A 26,413-nucleotide genomic window follows, 5' to 3' on the forward strand; every position below is an offset into this window, starting at 1 on the left:
ACCGCCGGCGGTGAGCGGAGCTCGATGAGCCACGTGAATGGCTGAACGGACATTCCGGGGGCCAAGGGAAGCGGCAAATTCAGTGCCCGAATGGAGATTATGCTCATTATGCAAACGCCTTCCTTCGGAGTCGAAGACGTGGTCGGCCAGGCGAAAGGCATTTACTTCAATTATTTCATTAAAGCGGCAACAGCAGCGACAAAAGTCCTGGGGCGTCATCAGCGTCATCCTTGTGGCCATCGCAATGCCTCCAAGATGCCAATGCCATCGCCATTTCGGTGGCGCTAATGGAGCGTGTGAGTCCGGCGCCAGCTGTCGGAGCCAGCAGCTCCGGCTTAGTCAACTGGACGGAGCCTAGGTCCTAGGATACTGCACACAAAACAATTTTCTACATTTTTGTAGAAGCACAGAGAGATAGGCCTTAAATGTTAACAAATAACTTTAAAATACTCAATTATAACATAGCCTTAAGGTTCAAATTTAACATGTTTTAAATGCAAAACAATTTAAAACTATTGCCCTTAAAATTTTGAGTTTGTAGTATATTTATAGTGGTCCTTTTATATTGGAAACACTAAAAATTGTTTTAGATTTGATAATTGAATTCCAAAAGTACACCAAAAGGTTCTCTAAAACGAAAATTAAGTTTAAAAATTTGAAAAATACCTTTAGATAACTTTAAAATATTTTCAAAATTGTTTTTTTTTTTATTTTACGCATTAGATATTGATATAAATTACTAAAAATTTAAAACAATGTTCAATGCTCAAGAATATTGTGATGTTTAATTTATTTATAATATCAAGTACATAGTAGAAAGCCTTTAATTTCAATTTATAATATAAATAAGATTATAATATAAATAAGATTTATTGAAATTAATGAATTAAATTTATAAATTTAAAAACTTGAGAGCACGTTGTTTGTTGTGCCCTCAGTGTATAGTTGCGAGGGCGATGACTTCACACGGTCGCCGAGGGTCATTCGGGGGTCAGTAAATTTCAATATCGAAGCTCAGGAAATTCATTGTTTAACCTTTGTTGCTTAAATTGCTCAAATTCCTGCCATTAGTTTGACAAACGAGCCAGCGAAATTATTTTGTTGCAGCCAAGTTGCCGGGCACATCCGGAGTGAAAAGGGGGCGTTGGGGGCTGGGGGCGTGGATGATCGAAAACCGACCAGATTTCGGGGCAAAGTTTTTGCCACAGCAAACCGAACGCCGAGCACAGAAGCAAAGGCAACTTTGAACCCCGGCCCCACCACAAATCTCCATTCACTACAACCCGCCCACGAAACTTTCGTCCAATCCTCCTCGCTTTGGGGCACGCACTAAGCTTGCCCCGGTTGCGGTTTCGTTACCGTTGCCAGCCATTGTTCCCACTGCTCCTTGTGGCATCCACATCCACATCCACATCTACTTGCACATCCAGCAGCCTCGACACGGTGGCCATCCCCGGTTATTCCATTTGCTGCAGATTTATTTGTGGTTTTGCATAATCACTGAAAATTAGTTTAAAATATTTACATTAAATTTGCATCGCAATGTTTGGGGACTGGGAGCGGCAGGAAATGCTAAGTATAAGCCCTTAAATGGGCATTAGCCTGCTGGCTGGGCTCAAGCAGAATCTCCAAGAGTGGTCTAATTAAATAAGCCCCTTGATTAACTAGAATAAATTAAAATCCAAAGTTATTGCAGGCAGTTTCTGAAGGGATTTTGATTTATTAAGGCTGCTTGACGAGCCAACAGTTTGAATTAAGGAACCGTATACGTTATATTATAAAGTATAGGCAGCGTTGTTTGACTTTTAACTTGTTCAAGTTCACATTTAGTTTAAATTCAAAACACTTTCGGCCTATACTAAAATATGCCGATTTTATTATTTCTACCAAAAAGTTTATCAATAACTACAAAAAATAGCTGAAAAACTTTGCAAACACATTTCAAATGAGAATCCAATGCCCGTAACTGATTTAACCACTTTATCGAACTACTAACTTAAACAAGAAGAGTCGATAAATATTGAGTAAGTTCTCATCGTATATTTTGTTTTGCTATCCAAAACTTTTCCGTAGTCGGCGAATTATTTGCTAAAGCATCTTTGAAACTTTCTCTAATCACAATTCGGCACAAAGTTAGATTCATCAAATAAACTTAATGGAATCTCCGTTTGCAGTTGCAATACACCTGCCAGTGTATTTGCAGTGCTCAGTGATTATCCTTGGAAATATCCTTTGGGAAATGCTTTAGCTGCGACTAGCTTGTTTACGTTTCTCAATGCATATAATAATTCCCACCTTGCAAAGCTTCTAGTTCTACTCTATATAAGTCAATGCTCTCAGGCTACGAAGCACAAGTCATACACTTTTAATAGTAAATTAAAATAATGTGCTTTTAAAAGTTAAAAAACCATTTTTAATATATTAAAAAATATAAATACATAACATAAAAAAGGGGAAATATCAAATACCAAATTTATACCTGACATAAACAAAAATTGTTATATAAATTGTTTCATATAAAATTAAAGTATTTTCTAAAAACATAATTTAATTTTTTATGCAGCCCAAAAAAAAGTCATGGAAACTAAACTATTTTTACTTGAATTTTAAACTATTAAGTATAACAAATTTGTCAATAATAATAAAACGTATTTGGTTTAAAAAATGCTTTAGACTACAGTTTTAAACTCTTCGGTATAGAAATAAACTAAAAAGTATGGAGGTTTTATTATTAAGTACTTAATTAATCCTTATACTTTAATATAGTTTGTTGTTTATTGTTAAGACTCACCTAAGAATTTATTTATCAATCTAAATAAAATTGTAAATCCACAAATGCAGAACTTTTTCCCAGTGTAGCTAGGGTTGCCTTTATTTGCGAAGGTCGACCCTTGCTTGTGATTGTGGCCCAAGAAAGCCGGAGCAGCACAAAGTTAGAAAGCAGAGTAAACATCATTTCCCAGCCAGAGCCAACGAAGACATTTGAAGACATCTAGTGTCCTGTGGGACTAGAGAATGGGCAAGGAACTGCACTTGGAGTTTGGGCCAAAACGCATTTGGGACCACCAAACACTTCCGGCATCCCTTTTACCGTCCTCGGCCGGAAGCATTAAGCTGCAGAATGGCTTCTCCTCCTGCGGGGGCCATTGCCCAATGCGATTTTGGAGTGCGGCAAGTTATGGTGACGACCAACAACTTGGACGTTTGCAGATTGTTTGCGAATAGCCTTTGGCAAAATAAGGATTTTAACCATCACGATAAGTCCAAGGCAACGGCTAAATAAAAGACTTGGCGGGGGCTACTCAAATGGCGACATAAAAAGACTCTCAGCTACTGGAAAACAGTTCTTGTGGCATTATTAGTCTATTAATAACGCGGGAAACAAAGCCCACAAATTAATTATGCCAGTTTTAATCCTTTTGGCAGTGGCTCTGACTTAGCAAATGACATTCCGACCGAGTAATCCCGGCCATTAACTGAAAAATTGGCTTTGGCTAGCAGATGAGACCCAGTCAGTTTTGGATTTGATATTTTCATGAACACGCCGACCAGATTGAGCTTTTTTCTTTTTTTTGCTGTGCCATCTCCCTTTTGATGTGGGACACACTCAGGATTTAAGCCCGGCATTATCCCTAATTTCGAAAATGCCGTTTTCCTGTGTTTCTGCTGCCCAGCCATCAAAACTAAGCCCGGCCCCCAGTCCAAGATTCCATTCGAGGACCGAGTGGTTTTTCCCCCCTTATTTTTTGCCCTCGTTATCTGTTTTATGCTGCTCCTCCATTTATTTTCCTCCTTTTTCCCTGCGAATGCATAAACAAATTGAAGATAAACATACTTATGTGTGAATGTCTCTATGCGAAAGGGCACTGAGAAGAAAACTAGAGAGATTCTTCAGAAACATAACAAAAATATAAAAGCATATATGGTATTTTTTCAATGGTTTTGTCTTGAGTGTAAAATTTGTCTTTTACCATGAAATATTACTTTGAAAAATCTAAAAAAATTAGGAAATAAATGTTTTAATCAATTTTATGTTATTAATTTTATAAAGCTACATTGGAAGGAAAAAATAAAATTGGTCTATAAAAAGACTCACGAAATATTGTGTCAATACTCAACATTTAACTTTTTTTATTGTTTTGTTACTCTTATTTTCATCAAGTGCAGGCGAATGGCTCATGAAAGAACTGAACTTGAAGCATGTTGCAATTTCAGCCAACAGATCCGCGATGCCGCCTCCTCTGCAAATGGAATTGTTTTCCCTGAAGCCGCCAACATTTGTGTCAGAAATGCCTTAATTTATAGAAAATGTATCTGCTAGATGGGAATGGACTCCATCTCCATCGCCATCTCTATCGCCATCTCCATTTCGAAGCTGGCTGCCAAGAGTGTCACATGGGTTTCAACGTCCTGCGCGGCTTTCGTTTGTCTTTCATTTCACACAGAGCACCCGACAGCCCGAAGGCAGCCACGATTTGCTCTGGTCCTTTGCCCAACCGACTCCCCCAAGTGCCACTCCCACTTCCGTCCCCTATCTATCTCGGAATATATCTCCATCCCTCCGGGGGCCCAGCGCAGATGCATGATAATCCCGATACGTACATGAGGGTAAACACAGCCAACTCCGATCCACTCCACTCCTCGCAATCCTGTCCAGAAATGATTGAGGGATTTCTGGCCGCCTAGGAGCCAATGATAACGCAAGCGGCAACCGAGCACTTTGCGCTCCATTTTCACTCCACCCAACGTAATTGATATTTTACAATTGTCTCTGCCGGTTCATTTCCTTTAGCCCCCCTCCCTTATCCTTATCCTTATCCCTATCCTCATGCTCATCGTCTCAGTGGCAAATTGTGCAGAAATTCTATTTCTATTTCTCACTTTTACCGCCCTCCGCCCAAGTTGGCACATGGCATGATGCAGATGTAGATACGGATGCGGATTCAGCTTCCGATTCAGATGCACATGGATCTGCCGGAGCTGCCCCATTTGTCGCTGTCGATGTCCCACTCCCAGCTGAGTGAAATTATTCAGCCAGGAGCAGCTGCAAGTGAATTTATAAGGACGAAGGGCTCCGATAACATTACTTCTGATATACATATTCAGGAGTGCAGCGGTAATCTCTTCCAACCGAATTCCTCCCGAAAGTCGTGTAATTTTTCATAACTATCTGAAGAGCCAAAAGATTTATCGAGTTTGATCTGGAATATAGCAACTATATATTTTAGTTAGGAAAAATCTAGTTTTTAAATTTTAATAACAATCACTAAAATCTCTAAGAACTACTTTTAATTTAATAGTATTTTTATTTTAGGGGTATTAAATTAAATTATTATTATTTTAAATTAACTTACGAAGCGTAATGAAAAAGCCATTAGCCCGGCAAAATGTAAACTATGGTCGTATTTTGTTGGTATCATGATTGTGAACCATTACTTAACGCTAATCGGTTAATTCCTCGTTAAGGTCATGACTTGTGAGTTATTTTTCACTGCCTTTGTTTACTCACTGGAATGTTGAGTAGAATGTGGCTAAGTACAGAGGAAGCCAGCGGAAAAGCTGCCTCCAAAAATTTCCACTACTTGAAAGGCCACGGAAAATTACTCACCAAGTGGCTTGCGGCCAATTTGTGCAGGTGGCAAAGGAGGAGCGGAACCACGCCCCCTTTTCACCTACCATTCCACGCCCACCCGAGCTTCTTTGAGCAACACTCTGCTATTTACTTTGCCGGAGATCAAAGCGAAATGTATAACGAAATTGCCAATTACATATAAAGCAGGAAAAACTGTCTACCTAGTCAGGCAGTTGGGAAACATTTCATTTCATTTTTTTTGGGGCCGATATACACATAGAAAAGAATCGGACTATATCAGCTTTTATATGTCACAATATTAGTTTTAATTCAGTTAATATTGAGACATCTTTTTTACACAAATCAACAACGTAAAATAATAAACATTTTTAAAATGTTTAATCATGTTCTTCGAAAATTCAAATAAAAATGTTGCTTTCAAAAAAGTATGCTATTCCTTTAGCGAACTTAGTATTTGCTGTATTTTTTCTCTGTGTATGGAGCAATAGGGGCTAAAACAAAGGGCAGCCAAGTCTGTCAGCAATTCAATCCAAATTGTGAATTCAATTTTGAAGTTGGCAACGCGGCGAGGACAACATTTGTGACCGAAAATGAGGCATTTACAGGGAGCCAGGAGCTCACATGATGGCTCTTTTTGCCATCATCCAGTGCCGGGGCGTAAAACGAATTTGTAGTGAATTCCTTGGGCGTGCTCCTGCTCCTGCTCCTGCTCCTGCCCCCCGTGTCGTCCACGTCCGTTCTGTTCCACATCTCCGCTTGCCAGGATGCGGCGTCATCTTTTCGTGTGCGTTTTATTGGGGGCGAAATTGAATTAGTGCGGCGGCGGGAGCGGAAGCGGTTGCTAGGCAGGAAATTGCCTGAAATCAGGCGCACGTAAGCTTAGGGGGTGCTCCACTAAAAACTCGCCCATTGCCTTACCCCACCCCCTCCCCCCTAAAGCACACATTATTGTGTTTCATTATAAACCCGCCCCGATGTCCTGCGTTGGTTTTATGGTGTAGTACAAAGTCCATGAGTCCAGGGCTTCATTTGCATGCCGCTACGTGGATGTCCACTGGCCAGCTGGCGGCGCAGCTCCTCGCCTCCAAATGGCTCTCGTTTCATGTTAATGCATTTGGCACTTAAGCGCCATAGTTTGCGCCATCAAACTAATTAAAAGTTGCTTAAATAATGCGATATTATTTTCGCATTGCCGCCTGTCTGCAGCTGGGCTTCGACTTCCTCTTTCACAGCCACTTCCACGTTTCGAAGCTCGTCGACGTTGAGGTCGTTTTGATTGAGCCGGGGCAAATTAAAAGTTCAGCACGGAAGCTGCCTCCTTGGACCACTCAAACTAATCACACAAATCACTAAAATGGCCAACGATGGCAAAGTTATTTTAAAAAGTATATATTTCCCTCTAAGACTATGATCTCAAATGGACTGAAAAGCACTCAAAAGCGTTCTTCCTTAAACAAGTTGGTAAAGCCATTTAATGTGCTTACATTAGCAAATTAAAAACTTGTGAAACCTTAATTGTTCAATAACTATAGTTATTTAAAATCAAACTTTAAGTGCGCATAAAAATAGAGTTTTTAAAAAGATGAAACTGATTTTGTAACTTCTCTTTTAGGAGATACCCATTTCTCTACAAACTCTGAGTTTTACGTTCGGTTAACAAAATTATTTAGCTGCCAAAGAAAATACTAAAAAAAAACCGTTTTCAATTAATTTAAAGATTATATAGATTTATAGATTATTATACATTTATTTAATGAAGAACTTGCTAAAAAAGTGTATCGACTTATAGTTAGTCTTATACATTTTTTTATTAACTGTAAGAGTATATAAACATTGACCTCCCGAAGTTATCTTTTTTCCTTTTTGTATATTTCAAAACCGTTTTGCCACCCTTTTAAAGTTACTCCTAAATGTTATAAAGGCCATTCCCTGCTCGGCTTATGACCAGATTAGGTATTAACGTGTGCGTTGAATTCGTGATCAGACTTTATGCAAATCCACCGCATCCAGTTGCCCAACTGCAGTCTGCAAAGGCATAATAAACGCAACTAGTGAGCACGGAAACATGTGCAAGTAATACGCGAAGCGAAGCGTAAATGAATTTTTCATCCTTCCATTAAAATTTAAGTGCACATTTTCCGGCGCAGCGCACGAGACGCCGCAATGCCATTAAGCCAAAGGAAGTTGCCAACGGAGACGTCCTGCAGACTTTTTTGAGGCACTGTCGGCTTGAGGGTGCTATGTTGGTGGGTTGGTGGGGGTGTTGGGGTGCTTAGGTGGAACTCTTGAGTCTACCCTACATGTGGGTTATGGAATTATTAAAAAATATATACACACACGTTTTGCTTTCCACAGTTGCATGTGAGAAATATGACTTCTTTTCAACGACTTGTAGATGTCACATAATCCAACAAATAAAGAAGTTAAAAAGAATGGTTCTATTTTGTTTATATATTCATTTCGATGTTCTGAGTTACTGATCTGATCGAGTCGATATCAAAATACTGCCTCATTAAATACAGCCAAAGAAGGTTGCGATAAGAAAAAAGTTTTAATATATAATATTCGTTATTTCGAACCTATTAAAATTAGCACTTTAGCAATATTGAGACAAATGAAATGGCAACTCATTTAAGAAATCAGACTCTGTAATGAGGACTTTAAGGATACTTAATTACTTTTTTCTGTATTGCTGACAAATTGATTTTCTATTTATAACTTTATTTATTTTAACTTCGTAAGTTTTAAGAATATTTTTAAAATTGTATTTTTTTTGCGTATATTTGCAGATTACATGCAGTCGCTGTGCAAGAACCACTTCCTGCAGCAGCTGTATCGGAAAATCGATGGGGCCGTGCTCTGGTCACAGAACGAGCGGAACCTGGACTGCATCATCACCTTCCAGACGCACTCGGTGCTGCAGCGCTTCATGCTCCGCTTCGACATGCTGCAGCTCGACTGCAACGATCACCTGCTGGTCTACGACGGAGCCCATGCCGTGGCCACGCCCAAGGTAAGTAATTATGTCGATACGCCCCCAAGAAAAAGGCCCTGGAATTTGCCCTGAGTGAATATAAAACACGCCTGTGCATTCCATACGTGCCCCATTACTTTTATTAGCGATTTGCTCATTTGCATATGCAAATCGAAGAGCTAAAGCGAATCTCTTATAGAGGATTTTACACTCATATCTTTCTATCCGATTGCACTGAGACGAAATCTTAGGAGTAAGAAAATATTTCTTAACGATTGTTAATTTCTTTAAAACATACCACTTTGTATAGACAAGTAGTTTGTTTTTAATAATATAAATGGCTTTTTATGTGTTCAAATTTGGCCTGCTTTTGGATGTTATATATATATATATACTTTTACTCTTTACCCTTCATCTCTGGTTTTTATGTAGCTCTCTTGGTCAACAAATATCTTTAAAATGCACATATATTTCACATAAATTGAATTGGTAATTAAAAAGTTTGTTTGAAATAAAATATAGTTGAACTGAAATCAATTACAATTTCATTCTTTTTTCTGAGTGCATCAGTGCATCTGTGCACCATTGGTTTATTGATTCGCCTGGAAATGGCTAATCACGTGAGTGAGTCGACCAACGCCGTGTGAACAATTAAATTGTGGTAGCAACGCAGTCTGAGGCAGCACTTGTACATGAGCACGAGTATCGGATATGTGCGATTCGGATTCCTGGGAGAAGGATGGTCGAGGGAGCTGTAATTATGTGCATACGTTCGGCGACATATAAGGTTTCAGTATCTGCAGTTGGATGTGGGTGCACAGTAGATTGAAATTGAATTATTAGGAAGTGAACTGTGAAACAGGCAATTCAAATTAGAATCACTCATGGCAGAGCGATATGTATGCAAATGCGCATATGTATGCTAAGTGAATTAAGTGATGTTGCTTCTCCAGTTTTGCAATCAAATGAAAGTCATCGTTTCTCTTGCAGTCTAGTGTGCAAATCAGGTTTCCCCTCTATTTATCATTGTATCAACAATATACCGCCCACAGAAATATAAATATTTATTTATGGATTTTTGTTTCGTTTGTTTAACCATCGGAAACACCGATGTGTTTACAGGGGAGGGGCGAGTAATGTATATTTAATTTCTCCCAGTTGGGAGAAGGATACTATCCAGGCCATCAGTGTGCATATTCAGATATTTGCATACCTTCATTATGGAATCATTTGCTAACGTACATACAAAACATTCTACAGCCCAATATTCATACACTGAGCGGGAAAAGTTCTTAGGTATGCACAAAAAAATGTGGTTTTAATTTATTGACAAAGGTTTTAGCAAATAAATTGTTGTGATTAGCATAATATATTCACTTTTTTTTTTAAACCTTTAAAATGTTTGATGCATAATTTTTTCTGTTACAACATAAAAGTGTTATTTTTTCTTTACCTGCAAATATACGGGTTTCGTTTAGCATATCAATTGCTATATCGTGTTTTTTTATGTCTATTTTATTATTTTTAAATTCCAAATATGATGACGTACAGTATCTTGTGTCTCTACTTAAATACATTAAAAGACAGTTATACATAAAATACATTGAAAAATAGCAAAACTTTGCTTATTCCAGAAAAGAAGTAATAATGTCTTGTAAAATTCGCTTTAAATTGGCCAGGGAGAAGCCATCGGTGTGTTCCCCTGTCGATTACATGCCACATCCCTGGAGTTCTGTCCTCGGTTAAGTAACGTTTAAGGAATCCGATGTCGCCACACATCCTTACATATATGTAAATATGCACTGGCATCACATGTCGATAGTTAAGGCCAATCATTGCTTAGTTTGCGACACTCGAAGGCGGTTGGCTGTATTGGGTGGATTGGGTGGATTGGGCGGATTGGGTGGATTGGATGGATTGTTGGGACTGTTGGGACTGTTGGGTGGGTGGGTTACACGAATCCACTGCAATTTGTTGGCTAAAAAGGGGCTGATGGCTGTTGGCTGGGGGCGTGGCAGCCGCAGCCACCGCATTATCCAGATCACGTTGATGCCTCTGACATTTTAGGTTCAATCCCTGTGGGGCTTCCGCTCAGCCCTGGATGCTCCACATACCCGGACACACATGCAGGCATAATTTTGTCGCTGCAACATTTGCAATGATGACAGCCAGCAAGGATGTCGTGTGGCAGGTTGGCCAAAGTGGGTGGTGGGTGTCAAGTTGGGTGGCCAGATGGGTGGCAAGTTGGGTGGCAAGTTGGCTGCCACTGCGGCTGCAATGCGGCAACAGCTTCTGGTACTGCTTCTTCTGCTGATAGGTAAGCACTGTGATTTTATCAGCAACAATTTCCATTTTTCATTCGCCACTCCCCCATTTTCCGCCCACTCACTGCATTATTTAATGCGGTCTGCAGGGGGTGCAAAATGGGGAGAGTGAGAAAGTGGCGCTGGTTTGTTCTGCAATGTGAGCCAAGGAAAGTGGCCACAAATAGAACGCGCGCATAAGCCAAATCCTTTATTTGCCAAAGGAAGCTGCGACAGTGCCACTAAAGAAATATGCATAAAAAATGTTCAACTAGAAAATTAGAAAAATGCCAGCCAAGGCAGCCCCGCTTTCACTCACTCTCCCTCTCTCTCTCTTTCTCTTTCTCTCGCTTAGCTTTTTTTTTTCTCCAGGGAAAACCTTGAAAGTGTTTGTGCCAAAGCTGAAAACAAAAATGTTTCAGCCGCTTTCAGTCGCCTGTGTGGCGCGACCCAATTTCCCATCTAGTGGCGGTTCTCGTGGATCTGGGGCTACTTGCTCGGAGCCTGTGACACTATTTTTAACACTGGGCCACTGCCAAAGCCCTGTCATTTTCCTGGGAAAATAATAAGTGCATCCGACATTTGGGCTGGTCAGATTAGAGGGGTCACGGAGAAATTATAACAATTTTGTACAATTTTTTGGGGCATAAAAATAAATTGATTTTTTTGATTTTCAAGCAATTGGAAAACTTACATAATAAAACATAATTTTATGTTATTTACAAGCATGATCACAACAAGTATAAAATGGCATTTTGGATGCGGTTACTGAAATTAACAAAAAATGCATTCAACATATCTTAGTTTGGAAGCAAAATATTAAAAACGCGCATACGCCACGTGGAACCAGCAAAGATTTATTCAATAATATTTGTGTTTCAATTTTATAATCTCAGCAAAATGTTTATATACCAAATACATACTTGAAAATAAGTATATGTTCTCATACTAAAATTACGAAGTATTTCCACCTAAACACGAAGTACTCACATTAAATATGGTAAAAAGTTCCGCATCGAAAGTCAGGTTATAACCTGTAACCAAATCAGGAGCCGAAAAACGAGTCGAAATTGCAACTGAAATGGGATCGTAAAGAAAGTAATTTTCCTGGTTTAGGTATCCCTAAAATAAGACTCATTTTCGAACATTATTGAGCGCTTTCAGTGTATCGATGGAAACAAAATTAACCTTAATTATGAGGGCTCAGCACTTGAGATGCCAGTTCGTGTGACAGTTATTATCCGAGGACCAAGGCTTCTGGTCTGATTTGGGGCAGGTTCGCCCCTCGAAGGGAACCCATCGTAAATAAGTTAGCAGGCGAGTGGAAGGCCATAAAAGTGAAAGTATCGTAAAATCGCTCTGCCAAATCAGCGACGAGGATGGCGAACACCAAAGCAAGGCCAACAAGCGAGCTCAACAGGCGCCATCACTCATGGGTGGGGCATTGGAAATGGGAGTTGGGTTGGTCCACAACCCTAAATCGAACAAGGTCAGCACACGCACGTACGCCTTCTTCATGGCCGAAAACAACGAGAATGGATGAGGCACTGAATCACCGGAATCGCCTTATTCGGCCATTAGAAGGATGCAGTGCCGCCTGCCAAATTAGAACTCACTCATCGTCCATCAAAGGCAGTCATTTGCGGACAGGCGCTGGTGCAATAAATATGTTTACACCAATTAGGGTAATCTTATAATCTTATTGGTCTCATAATTAATTGACCGAATCAATATCAGTCAGAAATCGAATTATTAAGGCAATATTACATTTTGCAATTAACCAAAACTAATGAATGGAAGGAAGAACTTCAAAACTACTCGAAAGTTTAGTACGCAAAAAAAAATATGTTAAAATGGTTAATCTAATTTATGAAAACTTTATATTTATTATTAAACTAGAATTTATAGGTTTAGTTTTATACGTAAAGTGCTTTTGATTAAAATAGGAATCAAAGAGTAGCAAATAAAGATAGATAAATTAGTTTTTCAACATATTTTCAAGAGTTTCATTAGCCAGATGTACAAATAGTGATTGAAAAGTAACCTAGACTCGCTTTGAGGTAAAGTGCAAGAACCTATTCCTTCAATATTTCATATTTTTAATAAGCCATCAAGTGCACAAAGTGACCTCCACGCTGTTCAGTTGACATCTAAATGGTCGCGATAAGTACCTTAGCGACTGCATATTTGTCGAGTGTCTTGTTTTGCAGTCCCTCTGTGCATATTTAAAGATGCAGAAGTTGAGAACCAGACGACTTGCGGTATTTGCCACCTAAGCAGCTTTGTAAGTTGCCCGCCACTTGGGTGGCGAGGTGATGGTGCAGATCCGGCCAGGATTTATGAATTTGACTTGGGCCTGCGCCACTTGGCTCAAACCTGCCTGCAAAGTGGCAGGAGTGTGTATATTTGGGCTTCACACTGGCCACAGCAAAGGCTAAAAACCCAAAAGGGGGAAGTGTATTCGTGTATTTTACGAATATGTAAATAGTTTTTGACAAAAGAAGTTGTCACTGCATCATGTTGGGCGGTGGCCGCAAAAATCCAAAATTAAAATTTTCCAGCACACATAGACTACGCTGCTGACAAGCGGTACACAAAGTGATGCCGGGGGTGATTGGGAAGGGGGGAGGGGAAGGGGGAGGGGAAAGGGAAAGCCGAGAAAAGTTTGCATTTTGGGGGCTGCAACAAAATTAAAATATGCCACAAAGCGCGCCACGTCGAAGATGCAGGAACATGTGAAGAGGAAAAGCACGAAGGACCAAGACCAGGACGCTGTGTCAAGAAAAGCAGCCACAGCAAAGCCTAAAAGGGGGGTGGAGAGGGGTATAGGGTTTGGGATTCGTATCCTATGAGGACGTTGATGAACCCCCAGTGGAACTTTCATGAGCCAAAGCCAACAACATTACACATTTACACAGATGCGGGAGGGTGGTGGAGTGGGAGTGGCAGTGGCAGTGGCAGTGTGTCCTGGTGATGAAGCGGGCGACGTGACGCATACACGTGCCAAACGGAGTGGCAAGGACCTCACAGGAGGCGAACGGAGGGACATCATCATCATTTTGCACTTTGCGGCATCGGCGGCGACAGCAGACGACAGTGGAAAAAGTTCGCCAAACTCTGTAAACTAATTGCGAAATCAAATTAAATGCCTTTTGTTGTTCATCAATGGGACAGCGAAATATCCCAAATATATTTCTTTTTTAAAAGCTTCAGTATGAGCTTGTGAGTTTGTGAATAATTTTACTCACAAATCTAGCTGCCCAAACTGGTAAACCCAACTTTTGAATTGCTTATTTTCTACCATTTTTGTTGCAAAGTCCATAAGCAATGTACTAATGTAAACTATTTTAAACATAAAAACTGTGATAAAAAAAAAAACAAAAAATAAAACAAAGTTGTGTTGGTCTACATTTTGACATGGTTCCAAGATATTTTATATTATTTAGACATAGTTTTCGATATGGAATTAAATAATAAAAAAAACTTGATAACCTTATTGATGTCTATAAATGGGACTCAACTTGCATATTATTAAATTACACCTTACAAACTTGTTTTAAAAGTAAGAGAACATTTAAAAAGAGGCTTTTCCAGTGAGAGGCAGTCATTTCATGGGTGTAAATTGGGCTCAATGGGCATTATGCCGCCCAGACTGTTGCACACTTGCATGCGGGCCCAAAGGACAGGTGTCGTGGGAGTGGAACGCGTTGCCACACGAGTGCCCCTGCCCACCTGTCCCTCCTCATTTTCTGAATGCAGTGTACTTTGCAGGTGGAAATGCTGATGTGAAATTAACCACAGAAGCGGAGCACATCAATACGTGGCCCGCAGTTTAAGCGGGCTGATGTTCACCAAATCATCGATGCTTTCCGGCTGAAATGCAAAAAGTTAACACTCAGCCCTTTGGCTCTGCAGAAAAGCTTCTTTCGTTCCCTTGGCTTGCGTTTGTGAAAGTAATTAAGACTTGAGTTTTACTTCCTGAACATTTCACTCAAAAATGCAATTCCTTATTATGTCCTTTAAGAGGGTATTACCATTTTTAAGGCCACAGGAGGTGAAACTCATTTTGGGATAAACTTCGAAGTTGAGCAGAATTTTAGTTTTAGAGCCATTTGACTGAAACTTTAACCCATTTTTCTTTAGCGTGCATTATACGTTTATGGCTTGAAACCGTAGTAAACATTTAAATATCTTTGCTGTGTCTAAAATTTCTGTTATTAAAACATATTCCATAATAATTCTGACTGAAAATAAGCATACTTTTAACATTCGACAACGGCTTTCAGTTTCTTGGCGTAGTCTTGTTAAGGTATGATGAGTACTTTCATTTTTTTTTGAAAAATAATCCCTTTGCGAAATAATACCTTTTATTCAATTATTCGCTGGCAAATGGAAGGCTATAAATTAGCCCACTATAATCATAGCTAAATGCCATTGCCTTTGAGCCCGCAATTACTTCGAATGTAAATCATTGCTCCCATTTGCATACGACGAATGCTCGTTACTGTAATTGATGGTAAGCCAGCAAATACTAATTTGTGGATACTTTGGCTTGCAGATTGACATCTCCTGTCGCAACACAAAGAACACCGTCAACGCGCTCCTGACGCGCACGAACTTTGTGACTCTGAAGTACGTGACCGATGGCTGGGGAACGGATGCGAACGGCTTCAAGTTGGTGATTACGTCGGTGAAGGATCCAAGTAAGTGCAGATGGAGGTGCAGATGGAGGTGGAGTGAAGATCCTGTTACATGCCAATTTCCTTACAGAGCACACCTGCAAGGATTTCACCTGCGCCACCCGCGAGTTCTGCATCCATCCGGATCTCCTCTGCGACGGCATCAACCACTGCGGCGACAACTCCGACGAATCAGTGCAGAATTTGTGCCAGAGTAAGTGCAGTCTGGGGTTTTTTAGAATATCATTTTTATAAGTTTTCCAAAAAAAAACATAAATATATATATGTGTGCAAACAATTTCACAATGCCTTTGCTAATTGTATGTCTTTAAGATTTTCTGCTTCTTAGAATTTTGTAAAATGTGTTTAATTTTTCTTATACGCTTACTACGCTTTTTAAGCTGTGGTCTAATATACAAAGATTTCCTTTATTGTATATAAAAAGTATAGTTTTCAATCGATTTAAATTTATTATTTTTCTACCTAAAATTTGTATGCATGAACACTTGATTATAAATATTTATAAGCCACATAAGTACTTAAAGCTGAAATAATTAATTAATTATAAATAATTTCATGTTTAAAGGCAAAGCCATTTTAAATTTAAAAAAATTTAATCTTTGCTTGTTTTTATTATTTGGATTATTTAAATTAATTTTCTAAGCTAAAATAGTGGTTTATTTATTAAAAAACAGAGATAAAACTGCAAATCCTAAGGATTCTTTCAAAGCATCAACACATCTTTAGAATGCATTCAAAACATGGCTCTTTTCTTGCAGGTGAGACGAGCAGCACGGTTTTCGGCCTGGACATGACCTGGTTCGTCCTGATCGTGGTGGGCGTCCTGCTCGTCCTGAGTGCCCTCATCGTGGCGGTGGCCATTTGCGTGTGCCGTCGCCAGGACGAGAACGCCGCCAACGCGAACACAGCGCTCCAGAGTAAGCTAAAAACAAGTGCGGGGGGATGGCGATGATCAGTGATCGGGATGCGCGGAGTTAACCAGATGATCCTCTGCTTTCAGTGCACCACACGGCCGACACGAACGGGTCGTCGAAGCATCTGCACTACCACGGCCTCAGTGTCGGCGGGACACTGACGCGGGACCATGGGCACACTCAACTGCCGGCGTCGGGAAACTGGCATCACCCTGCGGGACCATCCGGGTACCACCGCACTCCACACAACTACTTGAAGATGGCCACCAAAGTCCGTCCCATTTGGTGCTTGGCAAATTCCGTCAATTAGGTCAAGATCTTTCGCACAACTCCGCCGGGCTCAGCCAGACGAATATCGCCGGGTCTGGGCATCCCAATGCCAACGCCGTCGGCGCTGCGCAGAAGGACGAGTGGTTCGTCTAGGACCAGGCAGCACTGTGGAACGACCGATTGACTTGAGCACAATAATCTGTACTTTATTAAGTAAGCTTATGGATATTTGCAGAGCATTAAATGAAGTGAGTAATGGAATTTGGAAAATAACTTTGAGTTGTAATCAAAAACATATAAATTTAGAATATATATATTTGTTTTTAGTTTGGAAACAGACTTGGCAACTAAGAGATATTCATTTAAAGCTATGAAATAAGTTTCTTAAACTTTCAATACGTCAGTTTGTTTGCGATGATATCAAAAACAAATTTAAAATAATATAAGATCCTTTTAAACTTGGTAGACAGTCTTACTCATAAACATATATTTATTTATAGTTTATTTAAAGTTTCATAAACTTTGAATACGTAAAGTCAAAGTAGCTCCATTAATACGATACAGAAGAATTCATTATAAATTGCTTGTAAAAGCTATTACATAAGCACAGTATTAAATGCCTATTGAAGATAGGAATCAAGTGATTTTAAAGGGTCTGCCTTTGGTATATATTTAAAATGTGACTTTTCATAAAGTTACTGAATATATAGTTTGGTAATTTTAAATTGTTAAACAATTTGATTGATAAGCCACAAATTAGTAGTTAAAACATCTCATTTGTTTTCTTTCCAGGACTGTAAGACTATATTTAACAACAATTAGTGTGGACATCACCGCGCAGGGTGTATTATACAGAGATTTCTACTCGTACCCAAGCTGAATCTCGAATGCATTGGCCAGAACATGCCTGTTCTGTCGGATAACCAGTGCACCTGTAAATAGTTTATAAATATATATTATTTATGATTTAACTGATTAACACTACCAGCTGGCAAGACAAGACCCTCTCAAACCCATATCCCTAAAAAATGAAAAGTTATAGAGCAGAGTCCGATTCTTAATTTCGTGCAAGTATGTTGGCATTTATTTAGAACATTACCTATGTTTAGAAGGCAATTAGACTTGAATTATTGCGTTCAATATGCACAGACACAAATCCCTTAAATTAATGTACGAACGAATCGCAGATAGTCGAAGATTCGGAGAGGTAAACTAACAATCGTAAGCATTTAATTGAACAGAAATTGTGAACAGAAACCGTAAGAAGTATTAAAGCTCAACATGAATAACCGAAAACTGTCATTAATATACAACTTCCGAGTCTTAGAAATTTGAGATAACTGGCAGAGTTGTTGGCCAGGTCGTTTTTACAAAAATTAAGCTGAATTCTAATCACAAAAATGGACACAAGAAGATCAACCAAAACAAGGGATGTACATAAGTAGTTGACAATATACTTATACTAACAAAAAGAAAAACCAAATCGAACGAAAGGACTTCTAGCGCAACTGTCATCTATACAATTTCACCTCCACTCCTCCATTGTCCACTTGGAAGTCGAAGTCTGAGTTTGAGACTCCAGAATCCAGATTGAAGCAAACATTTCACCGAGAGACTCATTCCTCATCAAAGAACCGAAAAACCAATGCTAAACGGAAATATTCTGGGACATTAAGGACAATACAGTGAAATCTTTTGCTTTTGATACGACTAAATTGAGAAAGTGACATGGCATGCATTTTAACCTACAGAAGTGTCCGAACACAATTTTCTACAATCAACCAAATGGAATTCTACAAAAATGAAACAACGTTAAGATACATAAACAAAGTTGAAACATTTTGCTACAAAATCGAATGATAACGATCATCTATATATATATATATTGACGACGATGTGTATGCTGTATGTGTATGTGTGTGAGGAAACATGATATGCAACTTGAGAAAACCAAAACTAGAATGCTTCAAAATGATTGTAGTACTTCCCGCCGTTAATATTTTTTTAAAATATCGTACATACTACAGATACAGATGCAAGTCTTAATAATAATACTTATACTAAGAAGCAATAAGTAAGAATTTTCCGCTGCTAAAATTTGTCTTTCAAAATACTTCCATAGGCCCGGTTAGTTTAATAGTCTTGTGGCTCCTCAACTTTCTTTTTTTTTCCAGATAGTAACCGAAAAAAAAATACTTGCTCCTTGCTAAGCCAGAAATAAAAAGAAATATATATCAAATTAAGTGCGAAATTTAACACTAATCGGAGTGGATGGCATACGTTCAGCCCGATCAATGCTATTAAGTCAAATTAAATTAGTTTTGTACTTAGAAGTAATGGAAAACCCAAGAACTCAATTAACTAATCTTCTAGGCATAATTTCCGCTGATAGTGTCTTTTTTTTTATTCTTTTCGAACTTCTTTTGCCCTTCTATAGTTTGTATTTGTAAAACTACAAGCGTCTTATACTATATCATAAATTATAGGAAAATGGTATTATGATAAATTGAATTTTTAACCAAAATTATAAGCAAATTGTATTAGGCGTCAAATTTTAGAACAGAATGAAAAAAAGAAACCGAGAGGCGACAAAAGCTGAAGGAAACAAACACATTGAAAAGATATATGTTATGTATATGGGCTAAAACCACATTCATACATGGCAACAAATTAATCTTAATTACTTCAAAACGATGATAATAAATGATACTAAATAATAACTGATTAACCGCAAAGCTAATTTATGCAATACAGGAATATGGAATACTGAAAATTATGCGTCAATAAAACGTTTAGGCAAGATTGTATTGTAATATCTAATCGTAATTGTACTCGTAATCGCATGCCTACTCCCCACTGGTGAAAATCGGTTAGATCATGTCGTATATGAGTGTAGTTAAAATATACATATTTACCTAAAACACAATTCAATCGGAATGGGAACGGGAATGGGAATGGGAATCGATCAGGAGTATATAGACGGATAAATCCCCGATTACTTGTAAAAGATAATAAAATAGGCGAGTGTGGGATGGTGGGGAGAGCTTTTCGTTTCCCAGTGTAAGTGTTACAATGTGTTAAGATTCATTTTTTACCCTCTACAGTCTCTAGATCTCGAAAAGACTTTGCCGCAATTAGTCTAACTTCTCTAATTATATGTAAATGTATGGTACATGTGTGTATGTACCTAAATAACAGCGACAGAATATTCAGAAAGTGTGATTTTAAAGTCTCCTGCTTTGTCATAGACCGAAAATCCATACTTATGTGATGGGAGTTACTATCAAAACAATTAAGTTTGGCGGAATATCAGATACATTAAATACTTTTTGTGTGAAGAAAGGCAAGGTTTGAACCCCTCGATGGATAACTATTTAAGTATAGAATGACTAGGTATACACCCGAAAAAAAAGAGCCACGGTCAGTAAATCGTAGTGCAAATGTTAGACGAAATTATTGCCATAGAATCCAGCATCCAGTGGATTATTTTCCTCATTCATTTTTCGCACGCATTTCGAAAAAGAAACACAGAAAGTCCACAAGTTTTAGAGTTATTGTTTTTGGTTGAAAAAGATAATAGAAGTATGCATAACTACCAGCGACAACAATAACGATGAGAACAAAACATACTAACCTGTATCGAAATAATAAACCCAAGGGATCGCGTAAAGTAATGCTTAGCTTTGTGTTAAATTGCTGTTGAATATAAATGTACTTGTACAATGATAATAATTACGATGGCATTGAACACACAGAAACACACACACAGGTCATCAACAAAACACATCAAACAATAACAATGCAAAGAACAGAACCCAAATCCAAATGAAACTAATTATAATAAAATAAAGAATATAAAACGTTAAGTTCAATGGTCTTTTAACTTTAGTGTAAGAAACAAAAGTAAGTAGTGAAGGTAATCAAAATAATATAAGTGGATCATTTATGAATTCAATTGCTGATATGCCATTATAAACTAAACTCTTCCAATTTTAAAAAGGATAAATACAGGGAAAAGTTTTAACTCACATATCAAAAAATGATGATAAAGATCTACTCAAAATGAAAAAAAAAACAATTAGGTCTATGATCCACTTCAGAAATACAAAATATATTAACTGCCGCTTAGACGGTGAACTCCTCCGATGAGGATGCCTCTTGGTCGGCATACAGGATTAGCTCCAGGTTCCGCATCTTGCGCTGCTTCTCCTGTTGCCGCTTGCAATGGATTTGGGCCAGGCAGTTCAGTGAGGAGACCACGAAAAAGGCCACCATGACGAAGGCCACCAGCTCGAAGGCTCGCACAACCAAGCCTAGGTAGGCCAGGGAATCGGAATTTCCATTGCCGTGCATCTGCTGCTTGGTGGAATGCAAAATTTCATGATGATCTCTTGCAAGGGGGCTCCCAGATAGGGCAACTTTCCCAGACAGGACACAAACTTATCAACGAGATTCTCGGTAAGAGAGGCGATCACAAACATTTGCTGTATGGTGGCCTTGACCAGAGTCTTGCCGATCAGCGTGGCCAGAAAGAACTTCCAAAAGGGCACAAGGAAGTGGCCGCAAGTGATCCCCGCCAGGTCGAACAGGGGATTGGGCACGCTGGCGCAAAGAAGGATTCCCAGGAAGCCCACTCTTCGCATCACCCGCTCCATGAAGAACTTGGTTCGGTCCAGGACGTTTGTGTTTCCGCTCAGTCCCTTCGCTGCCTCCGGTCCGTCCAACTCCTTGCCGGAAAGCCGAGCTCTACGGGCCATAAAATAGGGCGGCAACTCGCCAAGGGCAGTGCCAACGCCCCAGAGCAGCGCCTCCGGCCGGACCTTCGATAGTATTTCCCAGACGTCTGGCTGATGACGCCGGTACGGCTCCGGTGGGCAGACCTTCATTTCAGGATAGGGTGGCGACGGGAATTCCAACGTCTGGCACTCGTAGGCGGCCAGAGTGACGGCGGCCAGGTGGGGACCCAGGTAGAGCAGGAAGGTGTGCAGCCCGGTGCCAAAGCCCACCGATGAGAGCACTCCCAGGCCCAGCCAGTAGATCGCGAATCCGAATCTCTGCGCGCAGAATATCACCAACTCCTCATGCGGTCCAGGCAGAAGACAGATCATTACCAAAAGCATTAGGAAACCAACCAGCCAGAGGTTCACCAGCTTGGCGGTGAAGGATAGCAGCAGCTGACTGGCCTCCAGGATTCCATACTTCAAGGTCTGCACAGGACGACGCCAGAGAACCAGGGACTTCCACTCCAACTGCTCCTGGGTCATCTCCTCCAATGGATCCACCTCAATGGGCAGGGAAGTATTGATATCGTTGCCGGAAGCCATTTTTGCTCTCATTCTTTCGAGACTAGGCACTATGCTATATCGTGTTCTGTATCTACTTCCCAGTAGATTTCGACAGGAGTGTTTATCCATTGCAGCAAAGTAAACTATGATTATTTTTTGCTTAAATAATTTGAAGGAATTTCAATTAAATATTATTATTAACACAAAGTGAGATTCTTAAGTTGGATATATATAGCATATTGTTGTATTGTAAGAAATATATATGTCTATGAAGATTCTCCAGCACTTGAAGGAACTTCGCGGGTTTGCGAAGCAGATGAGCGACTTAATTCACGTAGCGCACTGTGCTGCCAAAAATCGAGTGCTCCAGGCGGCAAAGCTTTCAGCTTACCCACAAAATTCTCGTTATCAGAAGCCTCCAAATGTTCGTCCTCGACTTGATACTTAAATTTACTGATCTGAGTGATGAAACTCTCGATTTCCGAATTCTCCTGGGGTCCAACTACCTCCTCCTTTAAATATGCACCATCTTAGCCCTGCATAAGATGGTTATTCACACATAAGAGTACATCAATGTAGGCATTCAAAACTCACATGTTCATGATGTGCGATTCCTGAAGGCGAAAATCGGCCACCAGGGTCAGAATGTGCTGCAGCGGCAGAAGACGATTCCGTTCACGGGAACTGGTCGCCTCCAATCGCCGCACGCGCATGTTCTTGATCAAGAGATTCAGCGAATCCTGAAAGATGATGAGCCGCAGCATCCAGGAGTCAAAAGCGGAGCAGTTACTGTCGATGAGCCGCAGGTGGGCAGTTAAGGCAGCTAAGGCTCGCTTCTTGGCGCTGGTCTCTTTGTAAATGTGCATCTGAAGGACCGGCAGGCAATGGGCATAGGTTTCAACACGACATTCCATGAGAGCACCTATGAGCTCCTCTATCTCTGCGTCGAGGAATTTCAATGAATTAGGATACTAAAAAAAGATAAAGAAATGGCTAATTTAAAGAAATTTTGTGAGCTTTAAGAATCCATTAAGCTGGATTTTTTTTATCTTTGTTTAATATGGTGGTGTCTAATTTTTAAGTCGATCAGAAAAAAAAATTGTCTGTTTCTATACCGGTTTACCAGTACATTTTCTAAATTTTAAAACGTATTTCCCACATCTCACGTTTTAAAAGTCGGTGCCGTTCATAACTTTAAAACTACACTACCGATCGTTTTGAAATTTTCAACACAATTTCATTACATTAGCGATAGTTTTTATTTATCAATCAATAGTTTTTATTTTAAAATAAAAAATGAACAGATTTTTTTCGTTTAAAACCGAATCCACTTCAAAATGTTCCAGAAAGTGAAAAGTTGAAAAACCGGCCACCACGTTACCTGGGGCAATCGATTATCTAAAGATATTTTAAGACCTACGATTTAAGTCTTACCGCTTTGTATTGCACGAACACTTTCCAAATCCGATTGTTGGGCAATTCGATTTCCGGTGCCCGGATTAGTTGGCGAAACTCAAAGTGCAACTCGCGAACATAACTATGGGTAAGTTTAGTGCCTTCGGGCTGCGATTTTTGTGGAAGTGAGATCAATGATTCCAAAATCAAGTCGTAGGTATCAGAATCGAGGTTCAAATACGAAAGCTGACCAGAATGCAATGTGAGAATCGAACAGAACATAAACTTGGCTCGCTTTAAAGCGTGATCTACGTTTGACAATTCAGAAACGCAAAAATCTTTCAGCTGCTGTACTAGAGTGTAAATTCTGATACTCATTTCGTCGTCCGAATTCTTGAGCTCTCTGTGCAACAGGACCAGCATGGTAGCCAAACATTCGGAGCCATATAAAGCTGAAAGGCATAAACCTTATTCTCTTGAAGTTTCACATAAACAACCATATCATACTTATATTGTCGTTTTGTGTGGGTGTTTCCAGCACAAACTTGGCCAGAGTTTCGTAGATGTCCGTCACATAACGAACGTGCAGCTTATTGGCCATTAGGAGTGCATGTATGCGACGCAGACTCTGGGCAAACGTCTTCAATAGCTCCTGATTTTCAGGATCCTCCATGTCAGTGGTATATAACTCGACCTTCAATCGAGCTTGTTCGTCTCGTATAGCCCTCGAGGCCGATGTGTGTATTTGTATGTTCCCTGTTGCATCCACAGAGCTTGAGATGTTCGAGTAGAGCCCATAGAACTCGGACTCACTAAGAGTGTCGTCATTCAGGAAGTTATCCAGACAGCATGTCTCCAAAGTCAAAAGCAGCTGCAAACAGATATATGTTTTATTTTAAAATGTATTGATAACGTTGTAATAAATACCTCAACATCACTCTCGGCCACAGAGTCAAAATCGACCATGCCATAAATGCTGTAGAGCACGGTTCGAGTTGCAGCTTTGTTTGAGGATCGAAGAAAATATGGCAAGCAGCGCAGGATTTCGTTGACCTGGTCACGAGCCTCTGGAACCGTTGAGTATTCCGCCATGTTTAGTTCAAAGAGTATGTTGACCGATTGCGCGGCAATAAGACTCAATTCGATCATGGCATTCGGTGCAGTGAGCACAAATGCGTAGAACTCAAACTCCTGCAGCGCCGGAAAATGCCGAATAAGTGTCTTTAGATAGCGTGTTAGTTCAGTTCGAAACTGCGCATAAGTGACGTTCTTTCGTTGTTTATTGCTGATCTTAATGTAGGACTCCAAGATGTGCTGAGCTATGTCCCGTTCTTGGTGCTGGCGCTGTGATAATTTGATGTACACCTCGGCAGCCAGGGACGCAACTACCGCAGAAGACGACGACATTCGCAGGACAACCTGGAGCAGGACCTCGTGAAAACGATTTGAAAAGCACTCAGTGCTGATCAAATGTCTGTGGGGGATAACAAATTAATTAGAGGTATATTTAACACTTAAGCTAGCTCTTATATTATTTGATAGTCTACCTTTGAAGGGTCATCAAATACTTAAGAATGGCCATGAGCAAGGGTCTGGAATTACTCTCATTGAGTGATCCAAATTGCAAGACCAGAAATTTGTCAGTGATCAGCTCATTGGTGAAGGGACGCAGATAAAGATTTGGGCCTTGATCGCTGCTGCTGGCCAACTGATTTATCATGGTCTTCAAGAACTGATAAGCCTTGATATAGCTTTCGTTTTTTTTCATCTGAAAGGATTTGCTTATGTTGGGTACTGGCTGTTCAATATAATGGTATTGGTCTTACCAACACCGTCAAGATACAGTAGACAAAATCTAGAGCCGACTTTTCGGCACCACAGAACGTTTTATAGTACTCCCGGAACATGTCCAGCATGGGCGGAACAACCTCTGCGCAGGTATCCTGATAGCTGAAGGAGTTTGAGCATACATGGTATTGGAAGAAACAGCTTAATATATATATATGTATATTGACAGTTTCTTGATACTTACAATACGCCATAGCGAACGTCCACTGCGAGTGATAGGCAAATTTCCTTGAAGCCCACAATGTCTAGTTCGAACTTGGGCAGTAGTTTGGTCAGTCCATTGAGAATGCTGAAAGCTATGGAATGGATTTTGGATTGCTTCGGTAGCTACACTACTTATATGGAATAGCATATATATGTATAACCTACACATCCTGGCCAGAGGTTCGCAGAGGAATCGATCCAGGGCGGTGCTGCTGCTGAGCTGCATGGTTGTGGTCATGGCATGCACCACCTTGACCCACTTCATGACCAGATTCAGATAGCAGGGCACCGGCTGTGTCAGCTCATCGTACCTGGTGCCCTGGCTGTGCTCGGCCAGAATGTCACCAAATTCGGCCAAAACCTGCGGCAGCCGATCCAAAAAGGTGTCCACCTTCTGCATCAAAAGCGGCACCGGATCGAAGATATAGTTGGGGTTATCATTGCGGTACGGATGATCCTGCGTCTGGCTGAAGGCGGCGACACTCACGTTGAAGTTCAGGCCGAGAACCCGGAAGCACTGGCCCACAAACTGGTGCGATACCTTGGCAATCCAATTTTCCGGACTCACGCACACGGCTTTCATAAAAGCCAAGGCGTATTCCGCGGCAGCGTTCTGAATACAATCTTCTACTCATCGGGTATGCAAAAATACAAACTTAAATACTCACATCCGCATCGCCGACAGTCAAAAGTGCTGTAACAAAATCCATATCCTCAAGTTAGGTCAATGTGACGCCAAGTTTCAAAAAACTTTTGCGGTAGCGTCCTGCGGTGTTGGGTAGGGCCAGAAAATCAATATTGCAGTGTTGACCAACGCATAAGATCAGCACGATCAAGCTTGATCAAAAGTTATCGATTGTCTTCTGGCGCTCGGAAAATTTCAAAATTAGATAGTAGTTTTCACTCTCAAAATATGTGAAAAAAATA

At 40.1% G+C, this 26,413-nt stretch overlaps 3 protein-coding genes across 6 annotated transcripts in view; 1 reads left to right on the forward strand and 2 right to left on the reverse strand.

The window, feature by feature from the left end:
* Positions 1-20,621, forward strand: part of LOC128257791 (uncharacterized) — a 37,977-nt gene extending 17,356 nt beyond the window's left edge. For 3 of the 4 annotated variants that reach the window (XM_052988989.1, XM_052988988.1, XM_052988990.1), the window contains exons 3-8: positions 8,383-8,606; positions 15,429-15,573; positions 15,641-15,763; positions 16,329-16,487; positions 16,571-17,002; positions 17,547-20,621. In XM_052988989.1, coding sequence (XP_052844949.1) covers positions 8,383-8,606; positions 15,429-15,573; positions 15,641-15,763; positions 16,329-16,487; positions 16,571-16,794 — 875 coding nt within the window. In that variant the 3' untranslated portion in view covers positions 16,795-17,002; positions 17,547-20,621. Of the gene's footprint in view, positions 1-8,382; positions 8,607-15,428; positions 15,574-15,640; positions 15,764-16,328; positions 16,488-16,570; positions 17,003-17,546 lie in introns of those variants that run through there. The other variant, XM_052988991.1, reaches the window with a different exon arrangement.
* Positions 20,622-20,673: 52 nt separating this feature from the next.
* On the reverse strand, positions 20,674-22,214 carry LOC128257789 (vacuole membrane protein 1). Its single transcript, XM_052988984.1, is given in 2 exon segments — positions 20,674-21,136; positions 21,139-22,214. Coding segments are annotated over 2 exon segments (1,287 nt in total). The 5' UTR covers positions 22,169-22,214; the 3' UTR covers positions 20,674-20,879.
* A 91-nt stretch (positions 22,215-22,305) lies between these two features.
* On the reverse strand, positions 22,306-26,255 carry LOC128257787 (uncharacterized). The gene is given in 11 exon segments (XM_052988982.1): positions 22,306-22,559; positions 22,562-22,575; positions 22,634-23,010; positions 23,474-23,886; positions 23,942-24,305; positions 24,362-24,908; positions 24,982-25,202; positions 25,261-25,384; positions 25,467-25,578; positions 25,652-26,099; positions 26,155-26,255. Coding segments are annotated over 11 exon segments (2,916 nt in total). The 5' UTR covers positions 26,197-26,255.
* Between the last annotated feature and the right edge of the window lie 158 nt (positions 26,256-26,413).

Source organism: Drosophila gunungcola (assembly GCF_025200985.1).
Source record: "Drosophila gunungcola strain Sukarami chromosome 3L unlocalized genomic scaffold, Dgunungcola_SK_2 000002F, whole genome shotgun sequence".
Lineage (NCBI taxonomy): Eukaryota > Metazoa > Arthropoda > Insecta > Diptera > Drosophilidae > Drosophila > Drosophila gunungcola.